The sequence below is a fragment of the Schistocerca serialis genome, chromosome 1 (genome assembly GCF_023864345.2).
Source record: "Schistocerca serialis cubense isolate TAMUIC-IGC-003099 chromosome 1, iqSchSeri2.2, whole genome shotgun sequence".
NCBI classification, from domain to species: Eukaryota; Metazoa; Arthropoda; class Insecta; order Orthoptera; family Acrididae; genus Schistocerca; species Schistocerca serialis.
In genome coordinates, this window is record NC_064638.1 from 1,077,230,989 (window position 1) to 1,077,249,207 (window position 18,219).

General features: G+C 44.2%; 1 protein-coding gene across 3 annotated transcripts in view; it reads right to left on the reverse strand.

Moving 5' to 3' along the window:
• The window catches only part of LOC126415935 (protein spitz-like), a 496,935-nt gene that overhangs the window by 73,583 nt on the left and 405,133 nt on the right, over window positions 1-18,219 (reverse strand). For all 3 annotated transcript variants that reach the window (XM_050083469.1, XM_050083468.1, XM_050083467.1), the window contains one exon: window positions 3,473-3,589. In XM_050083469.1, coding sequence (XP_049939426.1) covers window positions 3,473-3,530 — 58 coding nt within the window. In that variant the 5' untranslated portion in view covers window positions 3,531-3,589. The remainder of the gene's footprint in view (window positions 1-3,472; window positions 3,590-18,219) is intronic.

Consider the following 18,219-nt stretch of genomic DNA (forward strand, 5'->3'; position numbering starts at 1 on the left):
ATGACTGCGAAGATTATTGTAACTACACCGCAAAATAGGGCATGGAAGCAATCATCCATCCTGCCCTCCTCGCGAATGGGTCGGAAAGAAGCCGTAGTATGTGGTATACTAGAAACGGCGGTCTCTCCATACACTTCACTTCACAGTGGATTGCAGAGATGCCGATCTCTCAAATCGCATCCTTGATGCGGGAAACTAACGCTGAGAAGAGCTAATCATGTTCATTCACTCACATTTTGAACACAGGAAAAGTCGTCCACTGTAGGACAACCGATTAACTGTACCGCTCCTGTCCTACTCCTGAGACGTCGTATGACAAGGACGAACAGGTAACAACCGTAGATTCACCAGGTTACTTAAGCCATTACCCGCACTTTTATCGGTAATCAATCTGTCTCGAAAGTTTACTTCCAAATTGCCGATGCTGTTTCTGTTTCCAGCAAAGTATGTTTGTAACTACGTTAAACAAGCCACCGTGTTATCGAACAATTCTGCTTTATCGAAAGAGGACGTCACAGAAATTTGTGTACTCGTGAACTACCTCAAGCATAGATGGGGTCTTAAATAATAGAATGGATTACCTGGAAACCTGCCGAAGATCAGAGCGCCAGCTAATGAGCAGAGGCTGAACGGTTATTCTGTGTTCCACTTACTGTCTACTGTAATCTTTCCTCATGCCCTTTTACTTACTGTTTCTCTTTGTTAGAATCGCTGTTACTTGAACCGTGTTTCCTGTTCAATCACGGCGGCAGTTCACGACCAAGAATCGACAAAGGTCACGTAGGTCACGTAAAACTAATGAACTGAAATAGAATGTGGTAAGTAGACAGCTGGCCCAGATCTGTACGCATAGCGAAGTGAATTGTCATGAAGAAAGCGAGTATTAAGATGTATAAACGTCGGCGTTAACTTTACGGTAACTGTATTAACTAAGAGTAATACATGGGAAATCTGGGTTCGAGTCCCGGTCAGTCGCAATTTTTCATTGTCATCGTAACCTTATACAACTGATGGTCGTACATATTCGCAACTGCGAATACATTTCATGTGTTTGAAATAATGGCCACAAACAACTACACCTAACACAAAGATTACGTTAAGTACGAAACCTCTTATTCCGATATCAGGATATAGGTGTTATATAGACTGATGCAATGAATTTGAAAATCTTAGAGTCGCACAACTTTTTTAACACGTTTTTACTCTCCACAGGATTCGTAGTAAATTTTCAGCATGTCAAAATTTTTAATTTTTTCCTGTGTGTTCCTCCATACGACAATGCTGCGCTGTTATTAGCACCAATTCAGTGTTAATAATGTGTTTGCTCTGTAACAATGCTTTTAATCGTTTTCTTACAGCCCTCAGCGACTGACAAAACGCAGAACAGACAATAAAGATACTAAAATGTCTACAGCTCAGTCACTTCGGTAGCAACAGCACTTCTCAAAGAGTCCCGAAGGGGCGACCTTGAACCATGGGTGTTACGCGGGGGATATGGGCCATCCACGAGGTTTCACGCTGAGCAGCCGTCAGTTTGGAGGTGAAATGCTTTTATTGGCCACCGGCTTGGAGCAAGCTGTCAGATTCACATGCCAGATTGCGGGCCGCCACTAACGAAGGGTCGGAGCCTCTGGGAAACACTGTGCGGCTTTCAGTCGCGTTCTGCGCCGTCGTGGGACAGTGGATCGTTAACGCTTAACGGGAGCGAAGCGGGTACGGAAGTCTTTTTGACCTTCTAAGGAAACAGTGCTGCAATTCAAACTGGATTGAAAATACGTCACTTGGCAAGGGCTGCTGTTCTTTCCGCTTCCTTTTACAGCGCCATGGCTATCGACATCATGTTTTAGCTTTTAAAGATAGATAACAGATCGATTTGGACGAAAGTAGCACGAAAAGACTTCCCGCGTATCCACGAATCTACCACTGACAGTTCGCACATTTTATCGCAGCTTTTGCTCTCCAATTTACGAATGATCGAGGAAATAATGACTGACCTAATCTCTTATTCTGTTCTAACTTTACTTAAGTCAAAAACAAGGCGAGGGACGTTCAAAGCCCATCTGGGATCTGTTTTTGTGCGTCTGTGAGGCTCCAATGTTATTATGAAATTATTTTGTGCCTATACCAAGTGGAGATTAATATCGTAAGAATTAGAAAATGATTAGCATTTGAAGGGTGACAAAAAAAGAAACCCACACATTGGCATGTTATAGTTTCCTTACGCCAAAACAAGAAAGATATTTAATAAACATCGGCTCTAAAATGTATACCGCAAAAGCTAAGAGCATCTTTTCATGTTTGATACTATACTATGTAATATATCTCTTCTACGTCAAGATCTTTGCCTTCCATATTTTGGGAGGAGGAAGTAAGGACGAAAACAAGATAAAATGTCTCGTCAACTTGGTCTTTAAAATGCATACCTTACGAGCCATAACCACTTGTTCAGCCGAAGGGGATGTGTTTCACACTACAAAAGGTAAACAAGTGCTCGTAGTCTTAAGGTATGCATTTCAAATCCCATATTTAATATACTTTTTTCTTGGTTTGGTTTATACTACCTCCTCCCAAAATACGGAAAGCGATGTCACGGAGTCCTTGCAGTAGAAGAGATCTTTGTCATAGTATTGAAGATACAAGAGCTCGTAGCATTCAGAGCTCATATTTACTAGATTTTACCCTTGTTTTGGTGTAAGAAACCTGTCCCTAAAGCTTGTCTTTTTTTGGACACCCTGTATATAATATCAGATCAGTAAATACATTTGTAAGCTGAACAATTGTTACTGTTCATGACGAACTTCCACTAAAGAAAATGATAGACTGCCAACAAATCAGGCCCGGACTATTTGCTCTGTGATTCTGATTCCGATACCTGTAGCATTTGATTCATTTTCGAGGTCAAAAACAGACCATGCCTCCACATCTGACTTCTCGACATGCAGGAGAAGTGAGGGGGAAATTAACTGCGTCACTGTTATTGTTGCAACGACTGTGCGAGCAGTCTGCCTTGGGTGTCAGAAGTAATATCCCGACATACACCTAAATTTGGAGCAGTTCTACTAAACCAAAAAATAAAAAAGGCCAGGCCGGAAGCTCTAAAATACGAGGGACTGCGCTCTTACTCGCTTCAGAGTAAAGGACTTGATCGGTCATAAAACACTTCCATCTTGCTCTTATGTCGCCGGCCGCGGTGGTCTCGCGGTTAAGGCGCTCAGTCCGAACCGCGCGACTGCTACGGTCGCAGGTTCGAATCCTGCCTCGGGCATGGATGTGTGGGATGTCCTTAGGTTAGTTAGGTTTAAGTAGTTCTAAGTTCTAGGGGACTGATGACCGCAGAAGTTAAGTCCCATAGTGCTCAGAGCCATTTGAACCATTTTGCTCTTATGTCACGAGACTGTGCAGGAACAAACTACAAGCCATTTGCTAACCCCTGCGGTAGATGTGCACGGTGAACACGCTGCACTTTACTCACCCGCTATGCTGAGGACGGTAGAGACGACTAGCACTATGGTGGCGAGCGGGGGCGGCATCCTGCAGGGGTGTTGCCGCCCTACAGCCGGCCGGGCCTGCGGCGGCGCGCGTCTCCTGCCTGCAACACAACAATGGCCGCTTGTTGGAACTGCTGATACGGCTGTCTATCTCGAACATCCATTTTGTGCATGTCTCTAGATATGAGAGAGAGAGAGAGAGAGAGAGAGAGAGAGAGAGAGAGTCCAAAAACTGGTTTCAAAATCCCAGATAGGGTTTCAACAAGTGATAATTATTCCATAGAGTTCTGCGATTGCGACCACATAACGTCGACTTCTTGCCTCGACGTTTCGGCTGACAACCATTCAGCATTCTTCAGGTGAATGTTTTGCACAGTTGATTGTTAGTTCACATCACTACCTTTATAGAAAAAAAAAATTGCGCCAAGACGCAATCGCAAAGGCAGCCGCTACACGAGCGTCCTCTTTCGAGTTTCGCGTCCTCTTCGAATGTTGTCCCATCTGTGGCGAGCAGGCATCGCTTGCTGTCTGAATGCGCATTCTCGGAGTTAAAATTCAGATGTCAACATTAATAAAATTAAATGGTGCTGGGCGTGTCATTGGCCATAAAATGTTATCTTTCTGAAGCAATTAATGATTGGTTCCAAGTCTTATCCAGTTGACAGTGGCCATCACATTTAATACGATATTGCGCTAAACGTATATCCAACAATTCCCTCATAATTGAATCCAGAAGAATCTCGTCGAGGCCGAGACTTCCGTAACAAAATAATCCATGGAATTTCCTAGGGGACACAATGAGCAGAGAAATGCAAAAATTGTGCGTGTCATCTGACCAGTGTAGGCTTTGGCGCACTGGCAAGGTATTCTGTGGAATTCGTCGGCCATAACCGAGCAATGTATCTCCGAAGGGCATTCCATGGATTATTCTGCGACAGAAATCTTGGCCTCGGCGAGATTCTTCTGGGAATCAGATACTAATGTATAGTTGGAAATACGTTTCGCGTTAAATCTTACGAACAGTGATGGCGACTTTCAACCGGATAAGGCGTGGAACCTGGTGATTCCTTTATTTGTCTTCAGAAAGAAAACTTTTTCTGACCAGTGACACGCCTGGGGACATTTAATTCCCTTAATTTTGACATCTAAATCTTAATTCCGCTATCGCAAATTCCGCCACCAGCGCGCGCATGTACTATCGAATTACGCATGCGCCTGTGGGCCATAAATGAAGCAATATGCGACGAGGACGCGAACTCGACATGTGTCACTCATGTAGCGGGTGCCTCTGAGCATAAATCTTCGCGCAAAGTTTAGCTATATATGTAGCTATGTGAAATAGCAATCTCCAGTGCAATACAATCACCTGAAGATGGTTGAATTGTTGTCAGCCAAAATATTGTGGCAGGAAGTCCGCCTGCAATCCCGAAACTTGACGGAATACTCTATAGGCCGGGAAAATGTCCAGGATCACATGTAATAATTACTCTGCAGAAACTGGTGCAACACAGTGACTGAACCGACTTTGATACGACAAGTAACTTTTGTGCTGAAAATAATGATTATTTAGTGGTCAAAAACACGCAGGGAACCTGATCATAAAGCGAAATACGAGAACGGGTGAAAGTTTATCTTAATGGATCTACCAAATATCGAAATTTTGGACTGTCGCACAGTGTGGCTTTTTTCCGTTAGCCGTTGTTTGTGGCACGTGAGAGTGAAAACAGCTCCATGTCTCTTACAGTTTTTACTAATATGCCCATACTAAATAATCAGTCACAAAACCGAGTAATGTGTCAGTAACTATCATTATAGCAATGAAATTTGGTGGTGTAACTACCATCGTTAGTTTCGTTAGTTATTTTCTTTCAAGTAGGAACCCATGAAGGCGACACCTAATATCTGCCCAACGAAGTGCAGCAAATCTACGTGACGGACTCAGCTAGTCGTTGGAAGTCCCCTGCAGAATGACTGAGCTATGCTGTCTCTCTAGTCATCCATAACTGCGAAAGTGTTGGCGGTGCAGGATGATTTTGTGCACGAACTGACCTCTCCAGCATGTCCAAAAATCTTCGATGGGATTCATGTCGGGCGATCTGAGCGGCCAAATAATTCGCTCGCATTGTCCAAAATGTTCTTCAAACCAATCACAAACAGCCGTGACCCGGTGACATATCGCATTGTTATATATAAAAATCCCACCATTGTTTGGGAACATGAAGTTCATGAATGGCTGCAAAACGTGTCCAAGTAGCCGAAAGTAACCGTTTCCTGTCAATTATCGGCACAGTTGGACCAGAGGATCCAATGTATTCTGTGTGTACACAGCCTACACCATTATGCAGCCACCACCAGATTTGCACAGTGCCTTTTTGACAAATTCGGTATATAACTTCATGAGGTCTGCGCCACACTCGAACCCTACCATCAGCTCTTACCACCTGAAATCGGGACTCACCTGATCAGGCCATGGTTTTCCAATCGTCTAAGGCCCAACCGACAAGGTCACGAGCCCAGGGGAGGCGCTGCAGGCGATTTCATGCTGTTAGCAAAGGCACTCACGTCGGTCGTCTGCTGCCACAGCCCATTAACACCAAATTTCGCCGCACTGTACTAACGGATACGTTCGTCGTGCGTCCCACACTGATTTCTGCGGTTGTTCCACGCAGCGTTGCTTTTCTGTTAGCATTGCCAACGCTACGCCAACGAGTAGTTAAGTGAAGAATTTGGTATTCTCGGCACTCTCTTCACTCTGTCAATATCTGAGTACTGAATTCCCCGATTTCACAAATTTAATGTCCCATCCGTCTAGCTTCAACTACCATTCCGCGTTCGAAATGTTAATTCCCATCGTGCGGCCATAATAAACCTTTTCACGTGAATCATTGGAGTACGAATTACAGCTCCGCCCCTTTGTACCTTGTGTACGCGAGCATATCGCTATCTCATGAATTTTGTCATCTCAGTGTATGTAAGATAAACCAAGCTGCGACACACGTGCACTCGTCCAGCAAATACGTCGAATTTCCACCAACAACGATGGGCTGTAGTCACTTCATGACCACCACCACCACCACCACCACCTAAAAAGTGGAGCATTCGTTCTTGTGAACAATTGTATCTACACACCAGCATGACAAGGGAACCAGACCCTCCTCACTATCGCCACTCGACCAATCTTTGTCACTGATAAAACGCGAGCTTCAATCTAAGTCTTCCGCAATAAATGGCAAGGATTGTACATAACGACTAGAATTTGGATATTCTGGTCACTCTATACCTTTTCAACCTATTTTACTCATATCTTTGAGCAGGGGACTGTAGTCTTGCTGCTAATTGTTTCGGCAATTTTTACGTGGTACAAACACTAACACTTAACAATCCTTGTTACCGCGAAACGAAATACCGATATCGGGATTGTTTTTAAAATAGCTAATAACTACGCGGAGACAGAATGGCGGTTGATAAAATACATTCTCTGCATGTTGCTATTTTGTGATGACAAATGGGAACTTCACACATCATATGAATTCGCAGTTGCAAATAGTGACCACCATCAGCTGCTGAATGGAATAACGACAATGAAAATTTGTGCCGGACCGGGACTCGAACCCGGATTTCCCGCTTATCGCGAGCGGTACCTTAGCATTTGGCTATCCGTGCACGACTCACGGCCAGACCCAGACCTCCATATGTCGTCAATCATTCAACCTATTTTACTCATTTCTTTGAGCAGGGGCCTGTCGTCTTATCTGCAGAGAGCCGTACGGTGGTAATATTCCTAAGCGATAAATTAGATACTGTTCAGTGAACGGAGAAGGAATCTACTTGCACAGTTTCTGGATTTTTCTAACTCTCCTTTATTTCACCCAAGTTCACAGAACGTTGTTTCCTATCGTTCAGGCTCCAGTTTCTGTGGTAGACATTCAAGAAAGGTGTGGGTGGCCTGAAGAGAATAAGTGTGCGTTGGTGCACGTTTGTAACAGCTGGTGCAACTGCATCGTCAATGCTGATGGCGGCCTTCGTTTGCATCTGAGGGAGCATGTCTGAATGTCTAAATGATCAAACAACTCACTGGTATTGGTACTTAACGAGCTCATTTCTTCACGCATAGGGAAACGAGTGTTTTTCATTTCTGTGGCCGCCTGTGTTTACCATCATATGGCTTTTCGAAATACAGTATGACAAGGACTAACTTCCATCGTGTATTTCACAAGCTAGGGTTCCATTAACAAGTAAAATTTTCTTATCCGAATCAAAATCGTATTTCTTTTGTCAACGTGCAGTATTCAGGAGGGTTTGATAGCATTAAGGTCGAAATACGCCTTGCCAGTGGAAGAAACGACCGTAGGTCAGAATACAGGAAAATCCCATGAGTAAAGACGAATAGAATGACTGGCTGGGAGACCCCGAAGGGCATCTCTGATTTATTCAATTATACACTGAGGCGACAAAGAGTCAGGGGATAGCGATATGTACATATAGAGATGGCGGTAGTATCTCGTACGCACGGTATGAAAGGGCGGTGCGTTGTTTGAGCTCTCATTTGTACCCGGGTGACTCATGTAAATAGGTTTCCGATGTGAGTATGGGCGCACGACAGGAATTAACAGGCTTTGGACGCGGAATGGTATCTGGAGCTAGACAGATGAGACATTCCATTTCCGAAAGCGTTGGGGAATTCAGTATTCTGCACTGTCGAGATTGTGCCGACAATACCAAATTTCAAGTATTACCTCTCACCATGGACAATACAGTGGTCGGCAGCTTTCACTTAACGACCAAGAGCAGCGACGTTTACATGGAGTTGTCAGAGCCAAGAGACGAACATACTTTGTGAAATAACCGCGGAATCTATGTGAGACGTACAACGAACGTATCCGTTAGGACAGTGCGGCGAAATTTAGCTAGTGGGCTATGGCAGCAGACGACCGACATGAGTGCCACTGGTAACAGCACGTCGTCACCTGCAGCGCGTCTCCTGCGCTCGGGACCATATTGGTTAGACCCCAGATGACTGGAAAACCGTGGCCTCGTCAGGTGATTGGAGATTTTAGTTGGTAAGAGGTGACGGTAGGGTTCGAGCGTGGCGCAGACCCTGCGAAGCAATGGAACAGGGTCGTCAACAAGCCGCTGTGCAAGGCGGTAGTGGCTCCGTAATGGTGTGGGCTGTGTGATCATTGAATAGCAATGATCATGTTCGGCTACTAGGAGACCATCTGCAACCGTTCACGGACTTTTGTGTCCCCAAACAATGACGGAATTTTTACGGATGGCAATGCGCCATGTTACCAGGCCACAATTGTTCTCGACTGGTTTGAAGAGCATTCTGGACAAATCGAGTGAAAGGTTTGGCCACCCAGATGGCCCACATTAATCCCACGGAACATTCATGGTACATAATCGAAAGGTCAGTTCGAGCACGAAATTCTACACCGGCAACACTTCCGCAATTATGGACAGCTATAGAGGCAGCATGGCTCAATATTTCTCTAGGGAACTTCCGACGACTTGGTGAGTACATTCCACGTAGAGTTGCTGCACTACATCGTGCAAAAGGAAGTCCGACACGATTTAGGACGTGTCCCATGACTTTTTTACCTCAGTGTAATATTCGTTTGATCTCAACGTATATCGCAAGGGACACACCAAGTTACGGAAAAAGAAAACGACAATTTTGAGAGAGAGAGAGAGAGAGAGAGAGAGAGAGAGAGAGAGAGAGAGAGAGAGAGAGAGAGAGAGAGAGGTCCCCGAATTTCACTGGAATGTTACCGTAACTCTTTCGAGTGCGGGTGTAAACACATCTGGTAGTAGCAAATTAAGAGTTCGTCTGACGATCTGAGAGGACCGGAGAACGACGCCATGGTAGAATTGTGGATAACACTCGCGATACTGTACCGTCATAATCGACGTCACACTCCACGAAACACAAGCTGTCTTTTTTACCTCTAGCCTATAGCGGCACCACAATAGGCATATAAATAGAACTCCGACCCACTCTGCGGGCAGTCACGCTTGCGATGATACAGGCAAATTACAGCGACCCTACCCTTTCCCTAAAATTAAAACAACTTCTTAAAGCCGGCAATATGATCTTGTTCCCCACTTCCTCCCAATCTGCCCGGCGTTCCATCGAATTAAGTAGCCTATATATTAAAGTTATGTCCATTAGCATTACACATAATGGCAGCTGCGAGGCCGTTTAGATCGCAACAATGACGCCCACTGCTGAATTACTGGCGGAGGGCCGTGGTGCGCGGCGGCGGCGGCATCGGAGTCGAGTGTACATTTTCGTGTCGAGCACGGAGAGGGCAAAAAAGGCCTTCCCGGAGCGCTTAAAAGGGTCCGATACACCTGCTGCATATACACGGCGACCATCACTGAAATGATACTTTGTGCCCTCGCACACACGCCGCAACAAAAAGCTCACGCGAGGCCGGCGTATCCTTGGCGGTTCTGCACCGTTTAGGAGGCGCGTCTTGCTGACAAAGGCTGCGGGCGTGTGCCCTGATCCGTTGGTGATTCCTCCTCCCTCTCCGCCCCCCGGCGCCTTACACTCCCACGGTTGGCCGCGCATGTAAGCAGCGAGTTGTCGCACTACCAATCAACGGCGCGTTTGTTTACCGCCGGGAGAAAGACCGGTGCTCGACGCAGTTTTTCAAGCGCGGCGGTGAATTGGAAATGACAATGAGTGCACAGCTGCGCCGCTGCCCAAATGAAGAGCGAGCGCCGAGTCGAGTCGCGCCGAGCCGCCCCACGAAGTACCCACGCCTGGGGCTCACAACAAAGGCATTCCACTGCCTTATATATATAAAAGGCAAGCGAGTGGCTCCATACTGGGATCCGGCTTTTGCCAAAGGGCGACAGATCCCCAAGACCTAGACACAGACGTTCGTTCTCTGAGCGGTGGTTTTCTTCGGCGACATCATAAATAACGCGCCAAGTATACAAGTCTTCATACCCATTCCTACACTTCAAAAAATAGACGCGCACGCCTCCTGTCAGAAGACACTCATCGGAGATCTGCATTATGAGATCAGCAATATACTTCGCGAACATACTTAAAAAATGGTACAGCAAAGGCAATCGGAGAGTCTCTCTCTCTCTCTCTCTCTCTCTCTCTCTCTCTCTCTCTCTCTCTCTCTGTGTGTGTGTGTGTGTGTGTGTGTGTGTGTGTGTGTGTGTGTGTGTGTGTGTGTGTGTGTGTGGGGGGGGGGGGGGGGGGGGGCAGCATGCGTCCTACACAAGGCATTATATTCGCATCTTCAGTGAGAGGAAAAGGTAAACTGTGTCGCATATGCACGTACCCTAATCTCTGTAACTCAACTTTTCATGATCGCTGAGCGACATATTCGATGGCTTCAGCACAATGCTCGTTCAATCTTCCTTGAATACTGGTTCTCTGAATCTACCTACAGTGTTTCTAACTACATCGTCTTTCCTCTTTGTGAAAAGACCTGTATTACGGAGTGAAACGCAGTCTTCAGTTTCTTCTGCCCCAACAGTCCTGTTTCGGTCTAGTATTAAACTGAACTTTTCGCCTACACGAATATACATTTGAATAAATACTGCCTCGCATACACCGATTTCGAAAAGCCATGTCTGTAACCATATTCGGAAGGCAGTCTTTTGTCAGTAAAGAGCTCAATATTAATCTTCATGTTACGGCGAACGCATCTGCCACTGACATCTGCTACCGTATCATTATTCGTTTCCTAAAAATTACATCGGGCGTCATTAAATACGTAAACAGCTTTTAAAGTGGAGCTGACACAAAATATATGCAAGTGTAGTCAGTACGAGTCACTCTAGTAAATGCTTAATGTAAGAGGTACACGTGTTTCTTATGCGCTCAGAAAAATTAAGTGAAGTACACCTCAATGCGTAGTGCAGGTGCGTAGCTGTAACAGCACTGATTTGACCCTCGCCGTAAGAAGGTAATTTAAGGACCCAATTGTTTATTATGTTCATAATTAATAAAAGGAGACCAGAGCAGGTGAATTTTGTAAGTGCGTAAATCTCAACGACGGAGACTGCTGTTACAAGTTCTGATCTACAAACGATTTCGGATAATCACTCTTAAATAAGAGGTCATAAACGAACGGTGCATGCTGAACAGGCGTTTAGAGTGAAAATTTTGTCACAAATCTTTTCAGCGCAGCGCAGAAGGGCGAGCACTGGGGTAGACTAGTTAAGAGCAGGTGAAGTGAATACGCAGCAATGACCTTCCCCGTGACACATGATTAAGAATTACGTTTTCGACTCAGGCAAGTAGTATAAAAGATGATGAGGCAACTGTTTTAAATGATATCTCGTACGACAAGAAAGCATTTTAGAGGAAGCTTGCACTGTAAACCATAGAACTGCGAAAAATGGTGCAGTATACGACGAGGTTCTGACATAGGATGCTGTGCTTCCCATAAATTCGTTTAAGTGATTATCTTCAACACAAAAATCCATCAAATATAATCTCTAAACATTTGACACGCAGCATTACATTTTACTGTATTTCGGAAGAAAGGTTACTAGACACTTCATTTTGGCACCAGTCTCACAGAAGTTTTAAGCTTCGGATGGCTGGACGAGAGATCAAGGATAATAAGTTTGAGTGACCTCTTTTAAGTGGATATAACGGAACGTACCAGACAGACGGGCAGATACTCTAGCCAGGTAACAAACACGTGGACTAATAAGTCGAACTGAGTAACGTTACCGATCTGGCCGAGTACTGCAAGTGACAGAACAACTTAAAGCGCAGTCACAGAATTAATGTGCGTAGGTGGAGGAGAAAAACGAGGAGCAGACATTTAACAGTTCATATATAATGGGGAATCATCCGTCATTTCACAAGTCTATCCGTCTGCGGTCGTCTCAAGCAGTACATTACCGAGTCATAAAATTTAAAAGAATTCTAATAATGAACTACATCGCAAATTGTAACCAGCCGCCACCAAGTCTTGTTGAAGAGTGGACACACCTTAAGTATGGGTCCAGAAGCCAATGTCAAGACAGCGCAACTCCGATAGACAACTGAAGCATTCACAGCCCTGCAATTAGTTTTCGCAATATATTTACACAGATCATCTACAGTTTCAATACTATCCCGCATTACTAAATATATTCGGACACATGAACTAAAGTCAATGGATTTATTTTCTTCACGATACCATTATGCATCTGCAATTTGAGTACATGGGCGAAGTCGTTTAGTATCAAACAACCCAGTCGTCTTCGTCTTCGGCCCCCCCCCCCCCCCCCCACACACACACATAAATGTCGTTTGTAGTTTCTCTTTTTAGTGTAACACAGCGACTGAAGCAGTATTTTCGCTGTATTACTTTATTATTCCATAGTGGACAATATGCAACCAACGTTGTAAAAAGCCAAACAAGGAAAAACAATCTGATTCAACCTAAAGATCACGTATCAGTTCATGCAGTACTCGTGCCTCAATGTGTGACGTCGCATGGGTGTGTGTGATGTCCTTAGGTTAGTTAGGTTTAAGTAGTTCTAAGTTCTAGGGGACTGATGACCTAAGATGTTGAGTCCCATAGTGCTCAGAGCCATTTGAACCATTTTGTGTGACATCACTAGGAAGAATACCAAAATCATTTATTGACACTTTCCTTACACAACTCTGGCGTTGCGTTAAACACGTTTAAATGTTGACAGCGTTCGTGTAGACAGACACAACAATTTCTTTTTAATCTTCTAGTACTTAGTATTCCAGAATGAATCTACCATGGCACTATATAAAGAACGGAGCTCAAAATAATGAACGAAAATAAAATACAACCTTAGTTACAATCTAAGTTAATTTGTCCAATTACCATGTGAATATTAACAGCGTAACATGAAAAACGTAACTTTGTGAAGTTATGAGCACCCATACAGTAAACTTTCAAATGCGTCGCTGTACTCTGTCCTGTGCGTCTGATGGCACATCTTACTGTAAACATTTTACGAGTTACACAGTGCGATTTTCGCATATGCGGTGTTGAACTTTTCCGAACAGGTAATTTCTTTCAGCAGCTAGATTATCTCATAGATTCAGATTCGTAAACTTATGTCTACAGTAGACCGCTGTCGGCTTAGGGGGTGTGGTTCAGTAAACGCCTGGATATGTTTACAAGTAACTCTGAATGAAGACGCTTTTCGTACACTATATATGATCACAATGTAGGCTACATTGGGAAAAATACACTCGAATGTCTGGGGATGATTGTATAATGTAGCTCCACTCTGCTACTTGTTTGCGCTTTTGCCATATATGTGCGTTGCAGAAGTACTTGCGTATGACTTACGAATTTCTGTTGTAAACTCGTCGCACTACTGTCTAGTGAATCAGTACTGAGAACGTTACGCACCTGTTGTCAAACGTGTGATATTTACCGTAACTAGGCACTAGGTTATCCCATTATCAATTGCTAAGAACCAAGGAAATGAATCAATACATCGCAATACTACACATACTAACAACAACGTAAATACCTATATTGTCTTGCAGTATAGCATACCATAAGGTTACTACGTCACTAGGCACCGTCAAACGTAAGAAGCCAGTAGCAAACATTCATTGTCAAACATGAAACTCATTTTGGCCTTGTGGGAGTATTATGAGATGTTTAGTTATGAGTTTTATGTTTAGCAACGCAGGTTTGGTGTTGGCTTTTTACGTGTGACTATTCCTAATGGCATCAAAACCTATGGAATTTTATACTGCAGGACAATATATATATATTTACATGATTGTTAGTATGCATAGTATTGGGATGTATTAAAACGTTTACTTGTTTTATAGCACTTGATAATAGGATAACGTATCACTGAAACACTTTGTCGTAAATGTATCACATATTTGATAACTGGTGTGTAACCATTCTCAGTACCGATTATGGAGTTTCGTTTTAAGTTAAAACTGTTCCTGAAATTAGGAACAAATGAAATAAATAGCACGGGAAATGCGTACAGTTTCATAACTTCTATCGATTCGATATTTAAGACTTCTGTAAGCGAAAAATAGGCTCGTGTTTTTAAAATAGAGATTAGTTACTGACTAGTGTTTGTTCCAATTAAAATAATGTTACAGTTCGCAACTGGGAGAGATTTTAAAATAATGGGTTGGTGCATACATGAGCAGCGATGGTTACACCTCCGGGAAGCAATTAATAGTACTCTACAATGTCGCTGTAACACTAGATGCACGACATTATCTTTTGCGGATGTGCGCAAGTCTTTCTACGGGGAGAAGTTACTGCTTTGTCTGGTCTCAATCATTCCTTTCTTTCCCTTTTGTTAGTACGAAGGCACCATTTCTCGTCACCAGTAACGATACAGCATGGTATTGTTCAGTGCTGTTCACGAGCCAATTGATGACGAGCAAGCAGGGAAGTACTTACGGCCATCCGCTAATTTTAGAGATTTTCACTTACAGCAAGCGTTACCTATACACCCTTCTTAAAAATAAAAAAAACTTCCCCATTGCATGTAACTGCCACACGATGGTGAATTGATCACATTTCATCACAACTGCCAGTTCTCGAGTACACCGATATGGATCATATTCAATTAATGAGTTTAAACAACCTTCGTCAGACCTCAAAGATCTTCCTGAACATGGAGTCACTGATGTCAAAAGCGTCCACAGCTCCATTCACTATCTCCAAATGATGAAATTTTAACTCAAATAGTAACAGTGAACGACAAATAAAAACAGAATCGATAAATATCCCCATAGCGAACGGAATACCAACATGCAAATCGAAAACGTTAGTATCTTACGCACCAATCTGTTCTTTCTCAATTCGCAGATAGCACACACAGTGTTTCCTTTATTCTCATAAAACGTTTACTCATTTATAGTAAAACATCTTAAGATAAAAGTACCCCAACCGCTGCAACATTAAGGGAGCATTATGCGGAGAGTACAGCATTTCATATTTTAGCACCAGGGGATCGAAGCGCTGTTGGAGAAAGAAGCAACGGGCAGAGCAGACTGGAACACAGGTAAGGAGGACGAGGCGTTGAACTCTACGTCACGGCTGGTGCATTTGCGGTCACTCGCATTCACCCCATAAACACAGCCGTAATACCACGTGCGTAATATGCGTCAAACACTGCATGCCAACACAAAAATTACGCCTACAACAGCGGATCACTCTTACTAATCAATCTAAATATTACGAGAGATAGCCCAAGTTGAAACAACAACATCGAAAAAATAAAATTACGTAATTAATTTTTTTGGTCTGGAAGTACACGACTGGCGTCCTGGTACGCATCGAAACCCTTGCGACACCGTAGCTGAACACATCTCTACACCAGCCAGAAACATAATAGGGCAGCCCACAGAGAAAGTGGAGTATCGTACGCTAATTCGTCTTTGCATTCCAAGAGGAACAACGCTGTCAAAATCAACGCTAGGTTCGTGGAAGTGTATGGCAACAATTTGCAGATCACCTCTCGGTGAAGAAACGGAAATCGCAAGCGAAGAGAACGCCTTGGTGGTCGAACACTTGAATATCAAACGAGACGATAGTGGAAGAAGTGAAATTGTCTTATGGATCAGTTTTCACCCTCTTACAAGACATTTTGGACCGACAAAGATTGCCTGTCGCTGTGTTCCGCAATTGCTCAACATAAATTGAACAGGCGCGCCGAAACGAGGCATCAGCGGAAATGTTGCAGTTGTGTCAGGCCAGTCTAGATGACTTCTTTAACCGCCTTGGACGAATTCTGTGTGTATCAGTATGACCCCGAGACAAAGAGCAAAAATCAGCAGAAACAGATTCACAACCGTAGAAAACGGTGAAGACCCTAAAGTGATGGGGTAATGTGCTTCTGTCGTGGTGCTAACAGAAAATCGTCTTAAGAGACAAACTGCCAAAGGAGCATACTACCAAAAACTCCTCATGGTTTACGGCAGTGTCTGAAGTCGAAACATCGGCGGGAAACTGGGCAGGGTGACGTTTTCGGCGCCATGACAACGCCCCATAGCTCATTCTACAAGGGACACAGTAACATGTTGCTTCTGCGGGTTGTCCGATTTTTGCTCATACTCGTATTGTCGTAACATGGCATCCAGTTACTTCTTCCTCTTTGTTCGTTTGAAAAAGCACTGCATGCAAATAACTACGAAATGATTGTCGCGGTCAAACGTTTCCTCGAAGACGTCTACAACCAACTGGGTGCGTGTGAAGTCACTCCCTAGTTTTAAATGTCAGTAAGTTTTGTGGTTGTCGGTATTTATTAATGAACTTTTTTGTATTGTTACTGGATCCCTGGGAATACTTTAACCGTCCACATCATCATCTTTACGTTATACGACGAGATGGCAGGAAGGTTGACCTTACAAGAGCGCACCCAGGTTGCTTCGCGGTTTGAAGTGTGGCGATCCTATTGCCGTCATTCAGCGATGGTGGCCATCATAGCAAACTTGCGAAAAACATTACGAATTGTCACACTACGCTAATGGCAACGTTGTCAGTTGTGGATCACCCACGAGAAGGACGACCTTCGGTGGTGCTATCTTCAGAAAATGTTGAGACATTGAGGGAAATCTTCACGTGCCGTCCTGGGGAATCAACATGCCACGCAGCTCGTGAGACTGGAATCAGCAGGCACACGGTGCGTCTTATTTTTAAAAAAGGACCTGTTGTGGAATCCCTGGAAATCCCGTTATTTTCAAGAGTTATCTTGGGTGTGTTGTGAGAGGCAGGTGCAATACGAGGAAATTACGCTGTCATGGCATACCCTTTGGGCAGATCTATTCAAAAATATAATTTGGAGCGATGTGGCGGTGTGTCACTTTAGGGCGTCCGTCAATCGACAGAACTGTCATTACTGCGCAGAAACAAATCCCGGGATGACAATTGGAAAATCACACAGTCAACCAAAATTGAAAGTCTTGTGCGGTATGACTGCAGATCGTCTCTCTGGTCCACTCATATTGCGAGACACCATAAATGGTAATTGGTAACGACAGATGTTGAATGAATGTTTGTAGTCACTGATTTAACAATTCAGCAATGCTGTGGATATTCTTTTGCAGCAAGACGGAGCTCCACCTCATGTTGCCTGCACCATTCGTGACTGGCTGGACGAACACTTTCCACGACGTTGGCTGGGACGGGGAGGACCCCATGAATGGCCTCCGAGAAGCCTAGACCCCACCCCTTTGCGACTTCTTGTGTGGTTGCGCCACGAAAGAGATGTACCGAACGAACCCACGCACTCTGGACGAATTAGAGGAGAGGATCACAGTTTCCTGAAGAAATCAACTAATGACATCTCTATCCGTTCACGTCGTTTGGCCGGCCGGTGTGGCCGAGCGGTTCTAGGAACTTCAGTCTGGAACCGCGCGACCGCTACGGTCGCAGGTTCGAATCCTGCCTCGGGCACGGATGTGTGTGATGTCCTTAGGTTAGTTAGATTTAAGTAGTTCTAAGTTCTAGGGGACTGATGACCTCAGACGACAAGTCCCGTAGTGCTCAAGAGCCAGCCACGTCGTTTGGCCGACAACGCAGGAGCATGTGTGGTATTTTAGTGCAGTACTAACTTAACCTAATATTCTCACGGTCCTGAGAACGGGTTACACCGTGTCCTGCATGCAAATATTGATTAATAAGAATTTCACGGACATTTAAAATTAGGGAATGTATTCTCATTCATCCTGCAAGGTCTCCGCCATGTCATCGACCGTTGGAAAAAATATGTCGCTTTGAAGGGTTAA